The sequence below is a fragment of the Eurosta solidaginis genome, chromosome 3, assembly GCF_040869045.1.
Source record: "Eurosta solidaginis isolate ZX-2024a chromosome 3, ASM4086904v1, whole genome shotgun sequence".
NCBI lineage: Eukaryota > Metazoa > Arthropoda > Insecta > Diptera > Tephritidae > Eurosta > Eurosta solidaginis.
In genome coordinates, this window is record NC_090321.1 from 47,323,216 (window position 1) to 47,345,582 (window position 22,367).

General features: G+C 37.7%; 1 protein-coding gene across 2 annotated transcripts; it reads right to left on the minus strand.

The window, feature by feature from the left end:
* Positions 1 to 1,001: 1,001 nt before the first annotated feature.
* On the minus strand, positions 1,002 to 2,301 carry MrgBP (MRG/MORF4L binding protein). Of its 2 annotated transcripts, none has more exons than XM_067771557.1 (2): positions 1,573 to 2,301; positions 1,002 to 1,506 (listed from the first exon to the last, which is right to left on the minus strand). In XM_067771557.1, exons 1-2 carry the CDS (start codon positions 2,027 to 2,029, stop codon positions 1,313 to 1,315), a joined length of 651 nt encoding a protein of 216 aa, XP_067627658.1. In that variant the 5' UTR covers positions 2,030 to 2,301; the 3' UTR covers positions 1,002 to 1,312. The 2 variants fall into 2 exon arrangements, with proteins under 2 accessions (XP_067627658.1, XP_067627657.1); XM_067771556.1 differs by having other exon boundaries at positions 1,570 to 2,288.
* Between the last annotated feature and the right edge of the window lie 20,066 nt (positions 2,302 to 22,367).

The window sequence follows — 22,367 nt, forward strand, 5'->3', positions numbered from 1 at the left end:
CAGCTGATTCGACCAACCTTATGAGAATCAATGAAATCGATTATTGGTGCCGCTAAGGTCGTAACCGTATCGTAGCCAACCAATTGGGTTTTGGTCTACCGTCGTAACGATAAACAGCTGATTACGTTAGGGATACGGATACAGCGATACAACATACGGCATCAATGACTCCGGCTTAAATTGTCTTTTTGGTGAATTTCGCTGATATGGTGAATTGTTTTTCTGACTTTCGTTTACTGAATACCGGAATCATCTCAAGTCACAAAAATTGTCTCTAAAGGAAAATCGCAAATTTACAGACTTGAGATGAGACTGCATTACAGAATTCAGCCGATGATATAACTTTCATTGACGTCTGTGGTAGACTTAGCAACTATATCCACTAACTACCCGTAAGTGTTCTTATAGGGTGTTTGAATAAAAAAAGTTTTGAACACATGGCTAGAATGGCTTATAAACAAACAAAAAATTTAGAAGTGTCAAAAATCATTCGAATAAACTTTTTAATACTTTTCATTCTTAAAAATAAAACATTTATTGGAAAAAATATCGCAGGCAATTTACAACGCGCATTTTGTTACACATAAATTCTAAAGGTCTAATGCCCGTCAAAATATTTAACAATATGTCATTGCATGATGAATTTAATCCTGAAAACGGAGAGCAACAAACCACCATTATTGGCAGTTTGCCATCGCAAGGCAACGCCGATGAGAACGTTAACACACAAGTGACCAGGGAGCTAACACAAACAGACCGTATAAACAAACATTTATTGAAATCATTCCTTGAGCGCATAAATGCAGCTGGTCATTTCATGGAACATTTCACGACGCCAACAACTACGGCTGTGGAGGATAATGATGATTTCGAAGAGCAATTATTCATTGGAACACAAATTATGTAGTCTGTGCTAAATCCACTACGTATTAAAATGTATGTTTCATCTTTATACGTGTACTTTTGTTATTTATATAAATTTGATAAATAAACTATAAGCGTGAATTTCGCAACTTTTATGTTTTATTATTCAAGCTTCATATATTTTTATATTCTTGTATACATACACATATAGATATATATGCAATTAATGATTTCATAAGCTTTTCAAATAGGCGAAAAAGATCTTCGATCTGGTCTAATTTAATTTTATAGATGGGTGAGCTTAGGAACTATACATAAGGATAAACTTAATTACAAGCACATCATAAACAAAAATAAGGTGATTACTTCTAAATATTATTGTGAGTCAAGGACATAATTATTGATTAATCAAGCTTAACACTATTTTGACATGTAGCTATATTTATATTTAAATGCGACGCCTTTTGATGCTATGCACTGGTGGCGGTGTTGTGGATGGGCTACTATTCGATTCTAATGACATCGAACCACGCGTACGCTTTGGTGTACGCTTCGGTATATCAGTTAGCTTCGCTGTTACCTTTTTGTCCAACTCTTTAGTATGATGATTAGATGAGCTGGCTTTGTGCGTTGAAGTTTTATCTTTAAGCAATGTAAATAATTAAAAATTAAAACGAAAAATCAACATGAAAAATGTATGCATACCACCCCCACCGCTGCTCTTGATTGTATTATCAGTGGCAACAGCTATAATAGAAGGCGGACCACCAATAGAATCGATGCTGTTTAGCTGTGGTTGTTGCTGCTGAGTCTCTTCACTCTCAGCCCGCTTCTTTGATAGTAATGCTGAGAACTCTGTCTCCGGCAGTGAGAATTCTTTTTCTTCATTTGGAAATGGTAATGGTTCCAATTCATCTAATACATCCAAATTGTACATGGTACGTAAATGTGCCCAGATCGCTTCGGCTGGTACGTCACGTTGTAAATTCTTTGAAAGTCGATCAGCAATACATGCCATATAGAAATGTTTATTTATCCCAACTGGCTTAAGGCCCTCCAATGCAAAAAACAATTGTATTTCTTCCTCGGCCGACCATTCGATTTGTTCACTCTCGCTGGGTGGGTGCACGACTACAATTGATGCCTTTTCCCGCGACACAGTCATTTTGAAAAATCTCTGAGATTTCACAATTTATCACAAATCACACAGCACCACGTTTGTTTTTCGATGGAAACTTGATCAAGGTTCTTGAAAAAGAAAAATGAATGCCGGCCGAGTGGACAAAAGTTTGAGAAACACGAAAATTCTCAAACTCGTGTTTTTATTCTTCTCTGCATAAAATAATTGACAAGTTCTTTTGTCAATTTGCGGGGATTTTCTGTAGCCATAAATACCGCTTTTAACGTTCCGTTCTATATGAAAATCACAATTTTGTGCGGCACAGTGCGAATTTGGGTTGTCAAAGAACAGTCCTTATTACCGCAAAAATATTGTACTCAGGGTTGCACTAGTTGTTGTGTTTTGATATCACTGGAAATGCAGTGTCATAGAAACTGTTAGTATCTATTGAACAGTGCATCTGAAACGTTACAATTAACAATTCCCTTGCTCTTGTAAATTACAAATTTTCTGTTGATACAAGGCGAATTCAGGGAACAAGTGCAGTATACGGACAATGCTGATATAAAAAAACGAAAAATTGAGATCGATAGGTATTAATAAAAGAAACAACGATATATTTTTTTGTTTGGCAAACAACAACAACAAAAGTTATTAAAGGTCAAAGTTCATAATAAGCTTTTTTTTAAATCTAAATTACTTCTAAAGTATTGAACCGATTATCAACGTCGTTGGATAGGTATTTCCAATAACTTTCATTTGATGTATATCTTAAGTATATAACTGCAAAGAATTTCCTGAAATAATATAATTTTTTAGAAAACATATCAAAATTTTTAAAAACTTAATTTTTTTTAATTTAATTGCTGTATTAAATATATGAAAATATAGTTTGGTAGATGGGAAATAATTTAAGCTTTCATTTAAAATAATATATAATATCCTTAGTCCAATCAATGCAATGCCAACTGTCCCGTTCCTGGTATACCAAAACTTAATTCTGGGCAAATTAACAGTAATTCTGCGCAGAACACCTGGTATTTGTTTCCTTTATGTGCAGAACACCTTTCCGAGTTGGAGGCCTTCGGCCGCCCTTATTTAAATAACCCTGGGCTACGCCATGCCAAGTCCGGGTGGTTGCCTGAACCGTGGCAACATGCCACGGTACGCACTCTTTTGCGCGTTTTTAGGTGCAGCCTAATAAAATTACCACAACCATGTTTTGAAAATGGCAATAAGGCAATACTGGCTTTATTTCCATTAGCAATTGGAAATAAGGCCATATGGCTTTATTTCTCACACTGATTGGAAATAAAGCCGTATGGCGTTATTGCGTATGGCTTTATTGCACCCCACCGTCATCCACAATATTTCTGCGCAGAATCCTTTCACACATACATAGCCCCTTAAAAAATAAGTATTTATTTTGTAACTTACGTTTAAGTCACGCCGACATATCGACCTCATAATCATCTTCATCTTCCTCCTCCACAAGTCGTGGGTTGCATGGGTTGTAAAGGTTCCCAGCCATTTTAAAAAATGTTGTTAAAGGTTCAATATTAGTAGCTTTGCAATGCCGCAAAAAAATAAATTTTGCCAAATAGCCGCAGAAGACTTGCTTTTTGCGGTGGCATTTGGGCATAAAGACCTTGGCATGCTTCCATAACCCTTCGATCGTATTTGTATGCTGGCCAGTTTCGGGGTCTTTAAAGTTGAGCGAGTGGTTCACTTTAAAATGTACATAACCCTCATCATGTAAGCAATAATATGCCTATAAATGTATATTTATAAATGAATGAAATATATAATTATCAAATCAACGAACCTTCCAGAAATCGGACACAACTATGCTACAGGGTAAAATCCATTCTTTTATGATTTGCAGCAAAGTATCTTTGTCCCTTTTCTCCACAGGTACCATAAAACATCGGTTAGTTCCCCTCTCCACCCCACCGAACACCCATTGCCCTTCTACACGATACTTCCGACGACCAAACTTACTTTCGTCGATTTCAACAATCACCCCGTCCCCGCCAATCTTAGTCTTATTTATGATCATACCATCAAACACCACCTCACGACAAAAGCTGCTCCAATCGACCGCCGTATGTTTTGCTATCGTGAGCTCATCTATAATGAAATCGAGGGTAGTGTTTTTAATCCATAAATACGCGAAAGCTACAATTTTGAAAATGGGAAGCTTTGATTTATCGAAAAGTGTATTCTTTCTTAACGAGACTTTAACGTTACATCTATGTTTGCCCTTGCCCTTCTTGAGAGCACAACACCTAAATAATTTTAAAAATTAACTTGTTACATACACATAATCACATGCTAGCATATATAAGCTAACCTCCAAGAGTAACCGTCACCGCTATCAGCATTTTCAATTAACTTGAGAACATGGCCTGCACTACACAAATACTCGCCCTCGCTGGGAACCAATCCCCACTCTTGCAGTGTATGCAGGGCTGACTCACTTATAGGACCACTTTCACAGCACTCAAATATTTGATAAATTTGCAACAACTTTATATTTGCCATAATAATTTGCACTTGTATTTAACAGTTTAAATTAACACTTTTCAATAAATTGAAATAACGGTTATTATCCAAACATCTGTTAAGGTCCAGCTAATCTTCCAACCAACCTTATAGAAATCAATAAAATCGATTAATAGCGCCTTACCATAACGCCATATCCAATACATTTATTCTAATAAAATTGTTGGTTAACGCTATAGAAAATTTATTTAAGCTTTAAATACCAACGTATTAACGAAATATACATACACATACATACATATGTACAAATAAATATGCGTAATTTACTTAGTAAATGTAGCACTTTTAAACATCGAATTTTTTAAGTATTTTACGGGATAGGAATACAAACAGCATATCAAATGAAAGGTAATTTTACTACCTATACAATGAAATTTTGAAAACCGGTTCGATACTTAAAGAGAAATTTAGATTTAAAAAAATGTTTCATATGAACTTTGGCCCTTAATAACTCCTGTTATTGTCATTTGCCCACAAAAAAAATTGAGTAGTTATACTCACCTTGACCATGTCTATCAATCCTCATGCTTCTGTTTTTGATTTTGGGATTGTCCGTATACTGCACTTAAGCCGAGTTCAGATATGGATTCGCCTTGGTTAAGATATATAAAAAATCCTTTGCTGTTGTAAATTAAATTTTTTTGTTAAGATACAAGGCGAATTCAGGTATGGATTCGCCTTGGTTAAGATATTGTAACGAATTTATGGAAATTCCCCTTATTTGCAACCTTCTACTTATGTTCGTATTGCTAAACTGTTGAATAAAACACTCCAATATTCTGTATTACAAAATGGTCTTTATTAGATCATTTTAAGAGTGCTTCGCAATTAAACTTCACTTCGCAACTGATAGCGTGTTTAAAACAAACTGAATTGCCCATGCCTTAGCTGGTGCTGCTTTTATACTCTTCGGTTTCCTCGTTTGCATATTTCTAGGCGTTTCTACTTCTAGAATTTACTAGTTCGCTGAAGATTGCATACTTTTGTGAGTATCTCAGATATATGCATGTGTTTGGGCGTTTCTCGCCGCTGCACAGTGTTTCGTGTAGAACAAGCTAGCTGGACAAAATTATTTTATGAGATTTTCCGTTTCATATGCAGTCATTTATTACAACTACGTCATTTTTTTCAGCCATATAGTCTTTTTTTTAATTTTTTTCCAAAATTTTACTTCATATGCATATTTACTTATTTCATATACAGTAACTCATGTGAATAAGTGACATAGATCCAAAAAAATTTAAAGGACTTAAGATATTACTTTATTGTACTTAAATTGAATGGACTACAAATATCAATACTCTAAAAAATTATAAAAATTTGGAAAAAAAAAATGAAATTTTTTTATGAAAATTCGTCGAATTTTTCAAACATTTTTTAAATATAATTTAGTTTTTGTTATAGATCGTGACAAATTTTCTTATGGGAAATTAGTTAAAATATGAAAATTCGTCAAATTTTTCAAACATTTTTTAAATATAATTTAGTTTTTGTTATAGATCGTGACAAATTTTCTTATGGCAAATTAGTTAAAATAAATTTGCGAAAGTGAAAATTGTAAGAATTGTCCAAAAACGGGTGTCTACTTATTTATGTGAGTGAATGTACATATGTACATACATATTTTGTATTTATTTGAGTATTTATCCTGGCACTACAATTTTTACAAAATTATTTTATAGTACCAGTCAGGAATGTAAAAGTGAATTACAATAATAATAATTACAATGTAAATAATTAAATTAATTATGTGAAAGTTACTTATTACAAAAACTTAAAAGTAAACTATCATACAAAGTAGAAAAGGCAATAGATTTAAATTAAATTATCATCCCTGAATCGTGTCAAATCTTTGTTATGAGCTTCCTGTGGTTCCTCAGAAAGTTGACCCCAATAGGTAAAATTGCTGATTTTATAATATCAATACTATGCACTAAGATTTTATGAACTGTAACAGGCATATTAAACCATGTATAGAGATCTATGTATAGTTTTTTAGTCTCGACCGCAAATTTTTAAAATCTTTGTATATATATATTGTACCCAGATGCTAATGCGCGAAGGAGATTATCTCGGTTAGGCGTAAAGTCCATTATTGATATCTTTTGGAGTGGCACCACAAATATAACACTTTTGTGCGGAAGAAGTTTCAGTCAAAGCATTGCAAACTTTTCCGTCAATCATTGTTAGAAGCATATTGTGATTTACGGAAACTTCGTATTCTTCGAGCATGTACTTTGTTGGCAACAACGCATTTATCTCCTCTAAAACTTTGTTCGTTTCAAAAACAATAAAATCTTTTGTTTCTTTAGAAAAAATAAATTTAATTGGACGACAATACATGGTAGAAGAAGGTCGAGGATTCTGCCAAACAATGTTACACTTTTTCATTCTGTAATTGAACGAAAGAAAATATAAACAAAAACTCATCAGTGTCATAACTGCATGTAAACTTTTGCTTACATGTGCTATGGCCAGAGCTTCCATCGCAACCCCACTTTCTGATTAAAGTATACGTCAAGTTTGTAGGTAATAAACAAACAAAAACTTCTTGATTTGCTAAAACTAAACGCTCAACAGTTTTATCGAACTGGACTTTAATTTCCACACGTGTTTCACCCACATCAATTTCATTTGGATAGCATTCTGCCTTAGCTTTTCTTAGACTATAAAATGATGGATAAACCTTATGGCCTGCCTTCATGCTCCACTTCCGAGTCGTTTTGTATCCATGAGTCGTCGACCTGCTATCTACGAAGTATGCTAAAGCTTCTACATTGCTCAAGCATCTTGCATCTGGCTCACATGTCATCTTTTTGCCGGATATTTGAGTGGTTTCCTGTGATTTTTTTTATAATGTTAGCAACATTTCTGTTGCCGGACATACGCGTTGATACTTCTGCCGCATAAAGTATCTCACCAGGACTTCTAGATTGCAAGAGGTCATCCACTCGACGCCGTTTGGTTTTTTCACTGCAGCTAACAAAGTCCTTCTTTCGTCTTCCGGGGCCGGGGTTACCTGAAGAAGTGGTTGGTTGGTCTGATGGCAACTTTGAATCCACCGTTATTGTAAATGTGAAGTCTGGACCCGAAAGCTACTCCGAGTTTTTATTCAATAATCGCTCCTTATGTCTTCCAGAAGTGATCCACTTTTGATCCAGCTTCGACGAATATGCCGATATTTGTAAGCTTAAACTTTTTATCGAATACTCGGCTGCTTCGCTTAAATCGTACTTAAGTAAAACAAAACTCAATAATTCTTTATATCTGGTTTCCTTCGAATGTTGTATCCAAATATCAAAAACTCCGTTCTTGGTACGGTTATAACTAAACTGTTTTGTGTTGTTGATTTTCCGACAGGGTGAATAGTTGATGATTGTTGTGCTGCCATCTTAAGTGTCGTGGATCGTTCTGATTTGTTATCAGTTGTGCAGTATTTATATTACATTCAGGTACCAAATGGGGTTGTTTTGTGTAGAGTTCCTGTGTGGTTATACCTGCATTAGGATTGCTTTGTATGTACCTGTTTTTATGCCTTGGTGACTAGTGCGGTAGGTTGTGGCAGGTTGAAGTCAGTGATCTTCGCCTTTTTGATTTTGGTGTGCTCTTGTTGACCTAGCGCGTTTATTTTTGTGTTTTTTATGGTTACGTGTTTGTTCCCTGTACCTGGGAATTTGTTTTGCCGTTTGTAGATCAGCTTTAAAGGTTCAAATATATCGTCGGAGCTGGTACGTACATACATCCTATTTTATATGTAGAGATAACTAAATCTACAAAAAAAAATTAAAAATAGATGTGCAAAGAATTCGCAATGGTTTTTTCTTTCGACTATTAGAGAATACTTGCGACTATAACATATGTAAAATTTAGCCCGGATGTCCGCGGATGTATGTAACTTTTTTGTCCCTAAAGTTAAAAATATAGAGAAAAAATACCTTTTCTTCTTAATAACGGAATGTTAAATATATTGAAAATACTCTAATTGCGAAAGAATTACTATTAAACAATTTTACTTACCTTCGAACTTAGAATCCATTAAAAAAATTATATAAAAGTGTTCACTTAAAAGAAATATGAAGCTTAATATTCAACAAGAATTTTGCAAATTAATCAATGCATTTCACGGGCACTCCTGCCTTCTTACTTTAATTACTCAATATATATGAGCAAAAATATCAAAAAAAAGCAAAAATCCCGTTATTTTGTTTGTTTTCTTTCATTTCTCATTACACTTTTCTTGGAATAAGAACTTTGTTTTTGTCCAGCTAGCTTGTTCTACACGAAACACTGTGCGCTGCTGCATGTACATATGTGTAACATAATGATTGATTTGTTTATGTAGATACAAGTGACTGCTTTGTATCGGCTTAGAGATGATAGTATCTCTTAGTGTTGCTATATTCGTCGCAATATATAAAAAATCCTTTGCTCTTGTAAATTAAAAATTTTGTGTTAAGATACAAGGTGAATTCAGGTATGGATTCGCCTTGGTTAAGATATATAAAAAATCCTTTGCTCTTGTAAATTAAAAATTTTCTGTTAAGATACAAGGCGAATTCAGGTATAGATTCGCCTTGGTTAAGATATATAAAAATCTTTTGCTATTGTAAATAAAATTTTTTGTTAAGATACAAGGCGAATTCAGGTATGGAGTCAGGTATGGATTCGCCTTGGTTAAGATATATAAAAAATCATTTGCTCTTGTAAATTAAAAATTTTCTGTTAAGATACAAGGCGAATTCAGGTATAGATTCCCATTGGTTAAGATATATAAAAAATCATTTGCTCTTGTAAATTAAAAAATTTCTGTTAACAATTGTTTTTGTGTTTATCGGCCTGTTGATAAATGATTCAAAAATTATTGTTCTGGCCTTGAGCTCGAATCGAACCTTGAATCAAATTTCTGTTAAGATAAAAAAAATAAATGTAAGGCGCGATAACCTCCGAAGAGATCTAAGGCCGAGCTTCTCTTCCAATTTGCGTCGTACTCCTCTTGATTTTCCCTACAAATTGGCCAGACGGGACCCACATGTTTTATGCCGACTCCGAACGGCATCTGCAAGGCAGATGAGTTTTCACTGAGAGCTTTTCATGGCAGAAATACACCCGGAGCGCTTGCCAAACACTGCCGAGGGGCGACCCCGCTTAGAAAAATTTTCTTCTAATTTAAAAACCTTATTTCTAAAATTTTGATGTTGCTTTGCCCGGGGTGCGAACCCAGGGCATACGGTGTGGTAGGCGGAGCACGCTACCATCACACCACGGTGTTCGCCTTGGTTAAGATATATAAAAAATCCTTTACTGTTGTAAATTAAAATTTTTTGTTAATATATATTTGCGAAAAAATTAGGCCTATTTTAATGTGTTATTGAACACACTCAGATAAACACACACATATGCAGAAAGGTCTTGTTGGACTGCAACAGAAGTGAGTTTACCGGAACTAAAGCTTACAAATTCGCTTTACCAGGTTGAATTGGCCGATTAAAAAGGACCTCACTTACGGCGTTTTCTTTTCTGAAAATAATTTAAGCCTGTTCGTTCTTTTCTGCTACCTCGTAAGTTTGTGTGTTCCTTTCACAACATATTTTCCTTTGAATGAGAAGAGGGCCACAATTACCTACAAATTGAACCATTTTAAATGATAGTAGTTCCCCTACGTTCCGATAACGAGCACCATTACGTTACAAGCCCGATCCTCTTGGGAAAGATTTAATATGACCACATTTAACCTTCTAGGCCGTCCCACACCGCATCCCTTATTTTCATGAGGGACTTAGGGTCGTCAGAGCTCGCTTGATAAAGAAACAGGATTCCCCGCGAGTGGGTGAGGTTGACAATTGGAATGAAGAAGCTACAAATTGCGCTGGAAATCCCTTTAAAGGCACCCTTGAATCCTTTGGGTAATTTGGTTGCCTCTTACGACAGGCAGTGCTGCCGCGAGTATATTCTAAAACCCCTAACCAGCAGGGGGGTTGCCAAGTTCGTGGTCAAATTTGAGATAGTGAAAAACAAACAAGGACTAGATAGGCAATTGGAATGTAAAGTACTTTATCGGCAAAAGAGAATCCTGCTCTACAAGTCATTTCTCGTCCTCGTAACATGGAGCATGACAACGCCAGTTGAGGCGGCTCTGGTAGTGTTCGAGAGGAAAGTTCTTCGAAAGTTCGCGCTGGCAACAGCGATCATGAGCTATACGAGCTTTATGCACCCATCAACATAGTCCAGCGAATTAAAACACAGCGGCTACGCTGGCTAGGTCATGCTATGCGAATTAAAGATGATGCTCCGGTCAAGAAAGTATTTTTATCGCAACCCTAGTATGGAAGCAGAGGAAGAGTGTGGCGTTCACCGGAAAACGATTCAAGTTCCCTTAATGTAACCAATTGGCGCCAGTTAGCCCAACGAAGAGGCGACTGGTGCGCCTTGTTGGACGGCCGTAATCGTTGAAATGGTTAAGGGCCAATTAATGGTGACTTATAACCCTATAACCATAACCAGATATAAAATAATTAAAAAAAAAATTTTAATCCATTCAAGGTTCGAATCCAGCTCAAGGCCAGAACAATAATTTTTTTCTAATGATAATTATTGTTATTTTTTAATTTTTCTAAATTTGAAAAATTGTATTTTGATTTTGGAATAGTAAGTAGAAAAATTTTCAGACAAGCCATAGCTGCGCAGATAGATCCATTTCGAAGGGTACTAAGCCTTCATCATCAGTACGCTTTAGGCATGCTGCGCTAACCATTTAGCTATACAGCGGTGGTGTGTTTGACTGGCAGATTTTGCCATAGCTGCGCAATAAAACCGTTTAACTTAAAATTTTTTTTTTTATTTATTTTATTATACAGAAATTTCACTAGCAAAATTTGAACTTATGTGCTCCAAAGTATTTTGATGCCACTTCTACCGGACTGTATATAATAGGGGGACTCATGTAACCGTATAAATGCCTTATAAAGTGTGTAAACGTATAAATTTATCTAGTTTACGCAGGAGCTGTCAAATTTTGTATGAAAAGTCATTTACACAATTTGTATACATTTACGCGCACATTTCATTGTGTAAACGCGGTAAACTCAAAGGAATGCAACCTTGCAGACATTACAGACGGCATTTTCATCAAAAATCTCCAACATCAGCAAGTAAAGGCGTTTTAGTTTTGATTTTTCACTTAATCCTGGTATTTTTATACTCAGTTGAGCAGAGCTCACAGAGTATATTAAGTTTGATTGGATAACGGTTGGTTGTACATATATAAAGGAATCGAGATAGATATAGACTTCCATATATCAAAATAATCAGGATCCAAAAAAAATTTGATTGAGCCATGTCCGTCCGTCCGTCCGTCCGTCCGTTAACACGATAACTTGAGTAAATTTTGAGGTATCTTGATGAAATTTGGTATGTAGGTTCCTGAGCACTCATCCCAGATCGCTATTTAAAATGAACGATATCGGACTATAACCACGCCCACTTTTTCGATATCGAAAATTTCGAAAAACCGACAAAATGCGATAATTCATTGCCAAAGGCGGCTAAAGCGATGAAGCTTGGTAGATGGGTTGACGTTATGACGCAGAATAGAAAATTAGTAAGATTTTGGACAATGGGCGTGGCACCGCCCACTTTTACAAGAAGGTAATTTAAAAGTTTTGCAAGCTGTAATTTGGCAGTCGTTGAAGATATCATGATGAAATTTGGCAGGAACGTTACTACTATTACTCTATATGTGCTAAATAAAAATTAGCAAAATTGGATGAAGAACACGCCCACTTTTTAAAAAAAAAATTTTTTTAATTAAAATTTTAACAAAAAATTTAATATCTTTACTGTATATAAGTAAATTAAGTCAAAATTCAACTCCAGTAATGATATGATGCAACAAAATACAAAAATAAAAGAAAATTTCAAAATGGGCATGGCTCCGCCCATTTTCATTTAGTTTGTATAGAATACTTTTAATGCCATAAGTCGAACAAAAATTTACCAATCCTTCTCAAATTCGGTAGGAGCATAGATTCTATGACGGTAACTGTTCTCTGTGAAAATGGGCGAAATCGGTGGAAGACACGCCCAGTTTTTATACACAGTCCACCGTCTGTCCTTCCGCTCGGCCGTTAACACAATAACTTGAGCAAAAACCGATATATCTTTACTAAACTTAGCCCACGTACTTATCTGAACTCACTTTATCTTGGTATAAAAAATGGCCGAAATCCGACCATAACCACGCCCACTTTATCGATATCGAAAATTACGAAAAATGAAAAAAATGCCATAATTCTATACCAAATACGAAAAAAGGGATGAAACATGGTAACTGGATTGGTTTATTGACGCAAAATATAACTTTGGAAAAAACTTTGTAAAATGGGTGTGACACCTACCATATTAAGTAGAAGAAAATGAAAAAGTTCTACAAGGCGAAATCAACAGCCCTTGTAATCTTGGCAGGAATACTGTTAGTGGTATTGCATATATAAATAAATTAGCAGTACCCGTCAGATGATTTTCTGGATCACCTGGTCCACATTTTGGTCGATATCGCGAGAACGCCTTCACATATACATCTAAGGGCCACTCGGTTTTAAAACCCTCATTAATACCTTTAATTTGATATCAATATCGTACAAACACATTCTAGAGTCACCCCTGGCCCACCCTAATGGCGATATCTCGAAAAGGCGTCCACCTATAGACCTAATGCCCACTCCCTCTTAAAATGCTCAGTAACACCTTTCGTTTGATACCCATATCGTAAAAACATTCTAGAGTCACCCCTGGGCCACCCTAATGGCGATATCTCGAAAAGGCGTCCACCTATAGACCTAATGTCCACTCCCTCTTAAAATGCTCAGTAACACCTTTCGTTTGATATCCATATCGTACAAACATTCTAGAGTCACCCCTGGCCCACCCTAATGGCGATATCTCGAAAAGGCGTCCACCTATAGACCTAATGCCCACTCCCTCTTAAAATGCTCAGTAACACCTTTCGTTTGATACCCATATCGTACAAACATTCTAGAGTCACCCTTGGTCCACCTTTATGGCGATATCTCGAAAAGGCGTCCACCTATAGAACTAAGGATTACTCCCTTTTAAAATACTCATTACCACCTTTCATTTGATACCCATATCGTACAAACACATTCTAGAGACACCCTGGCCCACCCTAATGGCGATGTCTCGAAAAGGCGTCCACCTATAGACCTAATGCCCACTTCCTCTTAAAATGCTCAGTAACACCTTTCGTTTGATACCCATATCGTACAAACATTCTAGAGTCACCCCTGGCCCACCCTAATGGCGATATCTCGAAAAGGCGTCCACCTATAGACCTAATGCCCACTCCCTCTTAAAATGCTCAGTAACACCTTTCGTTTGATACCCATATCGTACAAACATTCTAGAGTCACCCTTGGTCCACCTTTATGGCGATATCTCGAAAAGGCGTCCACCTATAGAAATAAGTATTACTCCCTTTTAAAATACTCATTACCACCTTTCATTTGGTACCCATATCGTACAAACACATTCTAGAGTCACCCCTGGCCCACCCTAATGGCGATATCTCGAAAAGGCGTCCACCTATAGACCTAATGCCCACTCACTCTTAAAATACTCAGTAACACCTTTCGTTTGATACCCATATCGTACAAACATTCTAGAGTCACCCCTGGCCCACCCTAATGGCGATATCTCGAAAGGGCGTCCACCTATAGACCTAATGCCCACTCCTTCTTAAAATGCTCAGTAACACCATTCGTTTGATACCCATATCGTACAAACACATTCTAGAGTCACCCCTGGCCCACCCTAATGACGATATCTCGAAAAGGCGTCCACCTATAGACCTCATGCCCACTCCCTCTTAAAATGCACAGTAACACCTTTCGTTTGATACCCATATCGTACAAACATTCTAGAGTCACCCTTGGTCCACCTTTATGGCGATATCTCGAAAAGGCGTCCACCTATAGAACTAAGGATTACTCCCTTTTAAAATACTCATTACCATCCTTCATTTGATACCCATATCATACAAACACATTCTAGAGTAACCCCTGGTCCACCCTAATGGCGACATTTCGAAAAGCGTCCACCTATAGACCTAATGCCCACTCCCTCTTAAAATGCTCAGTAACACCTTTCATTTGATTCCCATATCGTACAACTAGAGACACCCCTGGTCCACCTTTATGGCGATATCTCGAAACGGCGTCCACCTAGGGAACTAAGGATCACTCCTTTTCAAAATACTCATTAACAGCTTTCATTTGATACACATATCGTACAAACATATTCTAGAGTCACCCTGGTCCACCTTTATGGCGATTTCTCGAAAAGGCGTTCACCTACAGAACTAAAGCCCATTCCCTTTTAAAATACTCGTTATCACCTTTCATTTGATACCCATATCGTACAAACACATTCTAGAGTCAGCCCTGGTCCACCTTTATGGCGATATCCCTAAATGGCGTCCATCCATAGAACTATGGCCTACTCTCTCTTAAAATACTCTTTAATACCTTCCATTTGATACACATGTCATACAACCACATTCCAGGGTTACCCAGGTTCATTTTCCTACATGGTGATTTTCCTTATTTTGTCTCCATAGCTCTCAACTGAGTATGTAATGTTCGGTTACACCCGAACTTAGCCTTCCTTACTTGTTTAATTTGTATAACAATCAAAAAAATTTTTTTGGAAATAATACAGCTGAAAAACAATCAAGTTTATCAAGAGTATTACTAGGTGCGTTCATATAACCGCGTGTGTAAATGGATATAATTTTACACCTTATAAGTTTATATGCTATCATGAGTCCCCCTAATATTTGTTCAAAGAGCCAAATCGGACAGACAAGTACGAGTTTTTTGAATATTAAGAAATTAAGAATTAAGGCTAAGAAAAATGGTGGATGGCGAGCTTGTGGCGATTACCGCAAGCTTAATGCTGTTACAGTACCCGACAGATATCCAGTCGCACACATTCACGATTTTTCCGAGAGATTGTATGGAAAAACGGTGTTTTCCACCATTGATTTGGTGCGGGCATATTACCAGATACCGATGGCAGAACAGGATGTACAAAAGACTGCTGTATGTACACCATTCGGTCTCATCGAATTCCTTTATATGCCATTTGGTTTGAAAAATGCCTCTCAAACTTTTCAACGATTTATGGATAGTATATTTAGAGGCATTGATTTTGTCTACTGTTATATTGATGACATCCTTATTATGTCTGAATCGTACGACGAGCATGAAAAACACCTACACACGGTATTAGCAATACTTCAGAAGCATGGATTGGGTATCAATGCCAGTAAATGCCAGTTTGGTAAACGCAGGTACGTTTCTTAAGTTATATTATCGACAATGAGGGGATACGTCCTCCGCCGGATCGTGTTGATTTTATCATTAATTTTAAGCGCCCTCAAACAAGAGGCGAGCTCGGGAGATTTCTTGGTATAATTAATTATTATCGACGCTGCATTCCAAATGCATCTAAAATTCAAGCCCTCTTAGCCAAGTTACACGGGGATTGAAAAAGAATGACAAGCGGGTAGTAAATTGGACCCCAGAGCTAATTGAGGCTTTCGAAAACTGTAAGCGAAGTATAGCAAACGCGGTAATTTTATCGCATCCGGCGCCTGATGCCGACTTAGCCCTAATATGTGACGCATCCGATACTGCTATAGGCGCTGCCCTGGAGCAGCGAATTCGTAATGTATGGTGTCCTCTTGGATTTTATTCGCGTAAACTCACCGATACTGAAAAAAACTACAGTACTTACGATCGTGAACTGCTAGCGATATATGACGCCATACGCTATTTCAGGCATATATTGGAGGCACGATTATTTGTTATTAAAACAGACCACAAGCCGTTGACGTACGCATTTTCTCAGAAGCCCGAAAAAGCCTCTCCGCGCCAACTTCGACATTTAGATTTTATTTCGCATATTTTGTACACCTCGCTGGTTCAGAAAACGTTGTTGCCGACGCATTTTCACGTCTTAATGTCATTTCTATGCCGACGGAGATTAACTTGGAGAGAATTAAGGAGGCACAAAATGAACATTCGGAGTTGAGCGAAATTTTGCAAGGGTTATCATCGCTCAAATTGCAACAAGTCGACCTTGGCAATAGTGTTAACGCATATGGTGACCTATCTACAGGTTCCGTAAGGGTCTATATTCCTCAAACTTTGCGATATTCTGTTTTCATTTCAGTGCACGGGTTATCTCATCCCAGCGGAAGAGCGACGCTACAGCAAGTGCGACGAAAATACGTGTGGCCATCGATGAGGAAAGATGTAACCTTTTGGGCCCGTAATTGCCTCCCATGTCAGCGGGCCAAAATTCATCGACATAATTCACAACTACCCAACAAAATAGATATGCCAGACAACCGTTTTGATCATGTGCACTTGGACCTTGTAGTCATGCCATTGGTTAATGGCTATCGGTACTGCTTGACGATGATCGATCGTTTTCACGATGGCCAGAAGCAGTACATATCTGCCGAAACAGTGGCAAATGCATTTTCGACATGTTGGGTGGCACGTTTTGGTTGCCCTAAAACGATAACTACTGACCAAGGGGCACAGTTCGAGTCCGATTTATTCAAATCATTAGCCAAAATGTTGGGTAGTAAGCACATCCACACAACTGCATACCATCCGCAGTGGAATGGTTTGATTGAACGCTGGCACCGATCATTTAAAGCGGCCTTGATGTGTAATTCTGGAGCAAATTGGACAGAGCTATTGCCAATGGTTTTGTTGGCATTGAGAACCTGTTATAAAGAAGATATCGACGCATCGGCTTCGGATTTACTTTACGGGAGTCACATACGCGTACCAAACGAGTTCTACGACGATTTGGATAAACCAGTTAATACCAAAGATTTTGCTAAGAAATTTCGAGATTACATGAGAATGGTACGGCCAAATCCAACAGCCCATCATATCAAGAGGAGTTTGTTCACTCATAAGCATTTAACAGACTGTACTCATGTTTTGTTAGGGACAGACGCAGTGCGCGAACCTCTTGAGCCACCTTATTCTGGGCCCTACGAGGTGGTGAAGCGTTCAACTGATCGTGTTTATGTTATCAAAATCGACGGAAAAGAGGTTGCAGTCTCAACGGAGCGCCTTAAGCCTGCATTTTTTATCGATGGCTCGTATGCCACAGGAATTGTGAAGCCGCTTAGGACATATGAGCGCTCAAAAAGAGTAAAGTTCGCTCCCGGCCTGGTCACTGGAAGGGGGGGTAGATGTGGCGGCTCACACCGACATCTATCCGTGAAGTCACGAAATTGACATGAAATATTTATGTACACAGCTGATGCAATTTGTGGATTCTATTGTATTGTATTTTGTTTGTATTTGTATGTGTATGAATTTCTAGAATCTTCCTGGAATAATAAAAGAATTGTTCATTCTTGTTTGTAAATCCAAAATATCTCAATTTTTGCGACACCTAGCGTGAATTTTTTTTACTAAAGTGGTTCCTGTTTCTGTATGTCAAATATGATTTCCAAATATGAGCCAAATCGGACCACAAATACGATTATACGATTATCAATTTTGTTTCCAAGTACGCAGGCATTGATCCTAAACATCTTTCATGCCGAAAGCTCATCATTCTAGACCCTAATGTATGGCCTTCCGGCGTTAATGTTCGGCCCTTTCGATTCATGCAGCGCCAAATCAATGACACCTAGCGCTTACAATAATAATATAACTGCTGAAAGTTCATATATTCCAAATTCCTTTGTACCGCCTACTGAATGTTTTGGAGTTCGTACCGCTTCCCTGGATGGTAGCCAGAAACATCTAATAATCTACTACCAAAATGTCTCCGGTATGCGCACTAAAACCAACTCATTCTTCAATATTAGTTCGCATGCTGACTACGATAATTTTGTTATAACCGAGACCTGGCTCAATCCTGAATTTCTGTATGGCGAGTTCTTCGACTCGAATTTGTACAACGTTTATCGTAAGGATCGTGATTTTTCAAAAACTAGTCTCTCCAGGGGTGTAGGGGTTTTAATTGCTATTCGCCGTCATCTCCAATCATCGCTTGTTGAGTTATCCGAGGTGGATTCACTTTTGGATCAATTTTGTGTCTCAGTTCGTGGCTGTTCCGAAATGTTTATTTGCGTTTCATACATCCCACCTTCTAGTATGGAATATCTCTATAAATCACATGTTGACAACGTTATAGATCTTGTTCGTAATCATGATGGTAGTAACTTTTGTATACTTGGTGACTTCAATCTACCTAATATTGAGTGGTCCTATGCTAACGATAGCTACACTTTAGTCCCTGAAAATGTACCTCATTGTTAATTTCTTAAGTGTCAATCTTTCCCAGAAAAACACCCTCAGTTATCAGTTATCGAGAACTCTGGACCTTGTCTTCGTTAATGATAATGTCAACTGTACTCTTAGTGAATGTCTTGACCCGTTGTCTTGCGCATGTTTGCATCACATCTCGCTAACCCTGGACATGGAATTTTATACCTTTTGTGGTATCCTTCCATATGACGATGCCCATAGTTTTTCATTTAGACGCGGAAACTTTGATATGATTTTTCAGGAAGCTTCGTCCATTGACTGGGAGTCTCTTTTTCTGGGAAAGGATCTTTCTAGCTGTTTCAACATTTTTAAAACTGTTATTAACTAAATCTGTATTGAGAATATACCTAGTGCGTTGTTACAAGATTCCGTGGTATACCAGAAAGCTGAAGCGGCTAAAGAATTTGAGAAATAGATTCTTCAAAAAATTCAAACTCACTAAGTCCTTGATCTATAGATCTAAATTCCTTCATTATTCTAAAAAATGTAAAGTATTGGGAAAAAGACTCCACAGGAATTTTGTTCGTAACTTTGAACTTGGTATTAAAGATAATCCTACACATTTTGTAGTATTCCGGCATCAGTTTTCTATAATACTGAACATGCCTCTTCACCTGCTCAAGCGGCTAATCTTTTTGCAGATTTTTTCCGCTCCAACTTTGTTGCGCACACGGAAGTCCGGCCGGAGGTCCCCGTTTGGGCTGACTTTTCTATCAACTTTGGCGCTTTGACTTTATCCCTTAAAGATGTTGTGGAGGGAATCCAAAACATAAAATCATCCACCTTTACCGATATTGACGGTAGTCTTATCTTTTTAAAAATTGTTTGACATTGGCGATCCCACTCCTTCTTATTTTTAACAAATCCCTCGAGTGTGGTGAATTTATCGATGCATGGAAGATAACTTTCATTAGCCCAGTTTTCAAGAGCAGTAATAAAAATAAAGTCGCCAATTATAGACCCATAGCAAAGTTGTCGACTATTTCTAAACCTTTTGAGTATATAGTGAAACAGAAAATGTATTTTGCGGTAAAACATTTAATCAGTAACAATCAGCATGGTTTCCTGTCCGGTAGATCCACTGTGACAAATTTAGAAATTTTTTCTGACTATTGCCTATCCGCTTTTAATAATCGTTTGATAAAGTTAGTCACTCAATCCTAATTTCTAAATTGCTTTCTTCGGGTTTCCACTCAACATTTCTTTCTTGGATAAGGTCATATATTCAACAGCGTAGTTGTGTTGTTGTAATTGACAATACGCACTCTCTTTTATTGCCACCTCCGGCGTGCCGCAAGGTAGTATTTTGGGGTCACTGCTTTTTAATCTTTATAAATGATATTTCGGCCTGCTATCAGCGCTCTAACTTTCGTTTGTACGCTGATGATTTAAAGGTTTTTGGAACCATTTCGAATGCCACTGACGCGGAACGGATCCAATCTGATCTCGACAATGTCGCTGTGTGGTGTAATACCAATAATGTGCCGCTAAATGTTGATAAATGCTTTCATGTTACCTTCTCCAACGTTCGCGATAATCTCCCCACCTCTTATTTTATTGGAGGCACCCGCCTCTCAACCCTTAATGAGATAAAAGACTTGTGGGTAGTATTCGACTCGAAATTTTCTTTCACTACTCATTTAAATGCCACCATTGCTAGGGCATATTCAGTGCTCGCCTTTATTCGGCGCTTTAGCTCTGATTTTAGAGATCCCTACACTTCAAAAAATATTGTTCACTGCGCTTGTTCGCTCTAAACTTGAATATGTTTGCTTTATTTGGAGGCCATATCACGAGTACCATATTAAGAGGCTGGAACGTGTACAAAAAACTTTTGTTCGTTTCGCATTGCGATTGTTCAATTTCTCTGATCCTATTCCCTCGTATGAAGACAGGCGTGCACTTATTAGCCTACAGTCTCTTCAATGTAGAGGAACCATTATCTCTCTTACTTTTGTCTATGACATTATTCGCCGAGCAGTTGATGCACCTTGCCTCCTCGCGAGTATCCGTTTTTGTATCCTGAGCAGGCCACTTCGTGGCAGAGTTCCTTTTTATACGGACAATGCCAGGACCCTCTATGCCTCTAATGCACCTTTGTTTAGACCGAGTTTAATCTATTCTCAAATTCTTTAACCATCGATTTTTCTTTGCCAAAGCACACCTTAAAATCAATACTCAGTGATATTTGTTCTGTGTAATCTGCAATTTTATTATAATACAAGTAGTTTGTAATTATCGTAGTTTAACATTAGCTAAGCTAAAATCTGTTATATAGTCTGAAAGGCCTGAAACACCATAGACTGTTAATAAACAAATAAATAATAAAATAAAAAATTTTAATTATGTAAATGCGTCGAGGATTATACGATTTTCACCCATGACGCAATGACATCAAATTAGACTGCTTATGATTTCGAGGGCGGAATCCTTGGCCGAATAGTCACTCCCTAACGTTTCAAGGTGTTTCTCTGGTGTAGCTCGGCAGCATAGCGCGACAAAATCATCCGTTGGAAAGTTTTCGGAGCTACACCTAGAGCTTCTAGGAAAGTGACGTCGACGAAGGTATGAGTTCGAAGTCGCAGTCCTATAGCTTCTGTACTGGCATATGGTGTGAGGGTCAGGAGGCTTGGTAGCGACTGGTGGTAGGGATTCCTACTGTTCGCACATCGGGAATTGCAGCTCTTAAAAACAGCCGAAAAAACTGGAGGCGCCCTGTGCCACGAGAGCCATGAGTATTCATAGACCATTAATAGCAACCCTAAGTCGCCTTTATGCGTGACCGCAAGGAGCGACAAATGATTTAAAGAAATTGTGTTCGCGACGATTATTAGGAGTTAACCCTAGGTGAAACTACGCTTTGCACGAGATATACAGGCAAAAGTGTGACTATTTTATGTATCTCTATTTCTTTTCAGCAGACGTAGCAGTACCAATTCCAAAGACCGGGGTAAGGTTCGAAGCCTCTCTGGAGCAAGCGAACGAGGGATAATCCCTTCGCAAGGAGCTACTCCTGAAAATGTTTGAACGGTCTGCGAGATTTTGATGCAAAAACCACGGATCTTTCGGAAATGGCCAACACGTTGATTTCCTTAAATACATATAAACAAAACCTTTCCTAAATATAATTTTTTTAAATAGAAAAATCAAGCTTTTAAAATAAGAACACCGGCGTACGCCGGCGCGCTGCCGGTATATAATAGAGCCTACGCCACCGCCGCCGATAAAGTGATCGGCGTAAACCTCTACCTCTACCTTTTTTTCATAGGTCGCTTTCTATTCATGTATGTATTATGTGTTGCAAATATGAGCCAAATCGGACCACAAATACGATTTTTTTGAATACCTCGATCCATGCGCCACCTAGCGGTGATTCTTTTCATAGGTCGCTTTCTATTCTTGTATGTATTATGTGTTCCAAATAAGAGCGAAGT

Bases quoted from the DNA above. Each gene is read 5' to 3' on its own strand.
- MrgBP (XM_067771556.1), bottom strand. From the start codon at position 2,029: ATGACTGTGTCGCGGGAAAAGGCATCAATTGTAGTCGTGCACCCACCC. The intron at 1,507-1,569 runs GTATGCATACAT...CATTGCTTAAAG, and splicing joins CAAGAGCAGCGGTGGGGGTG to ATAAAACTTCAACGCACAAA.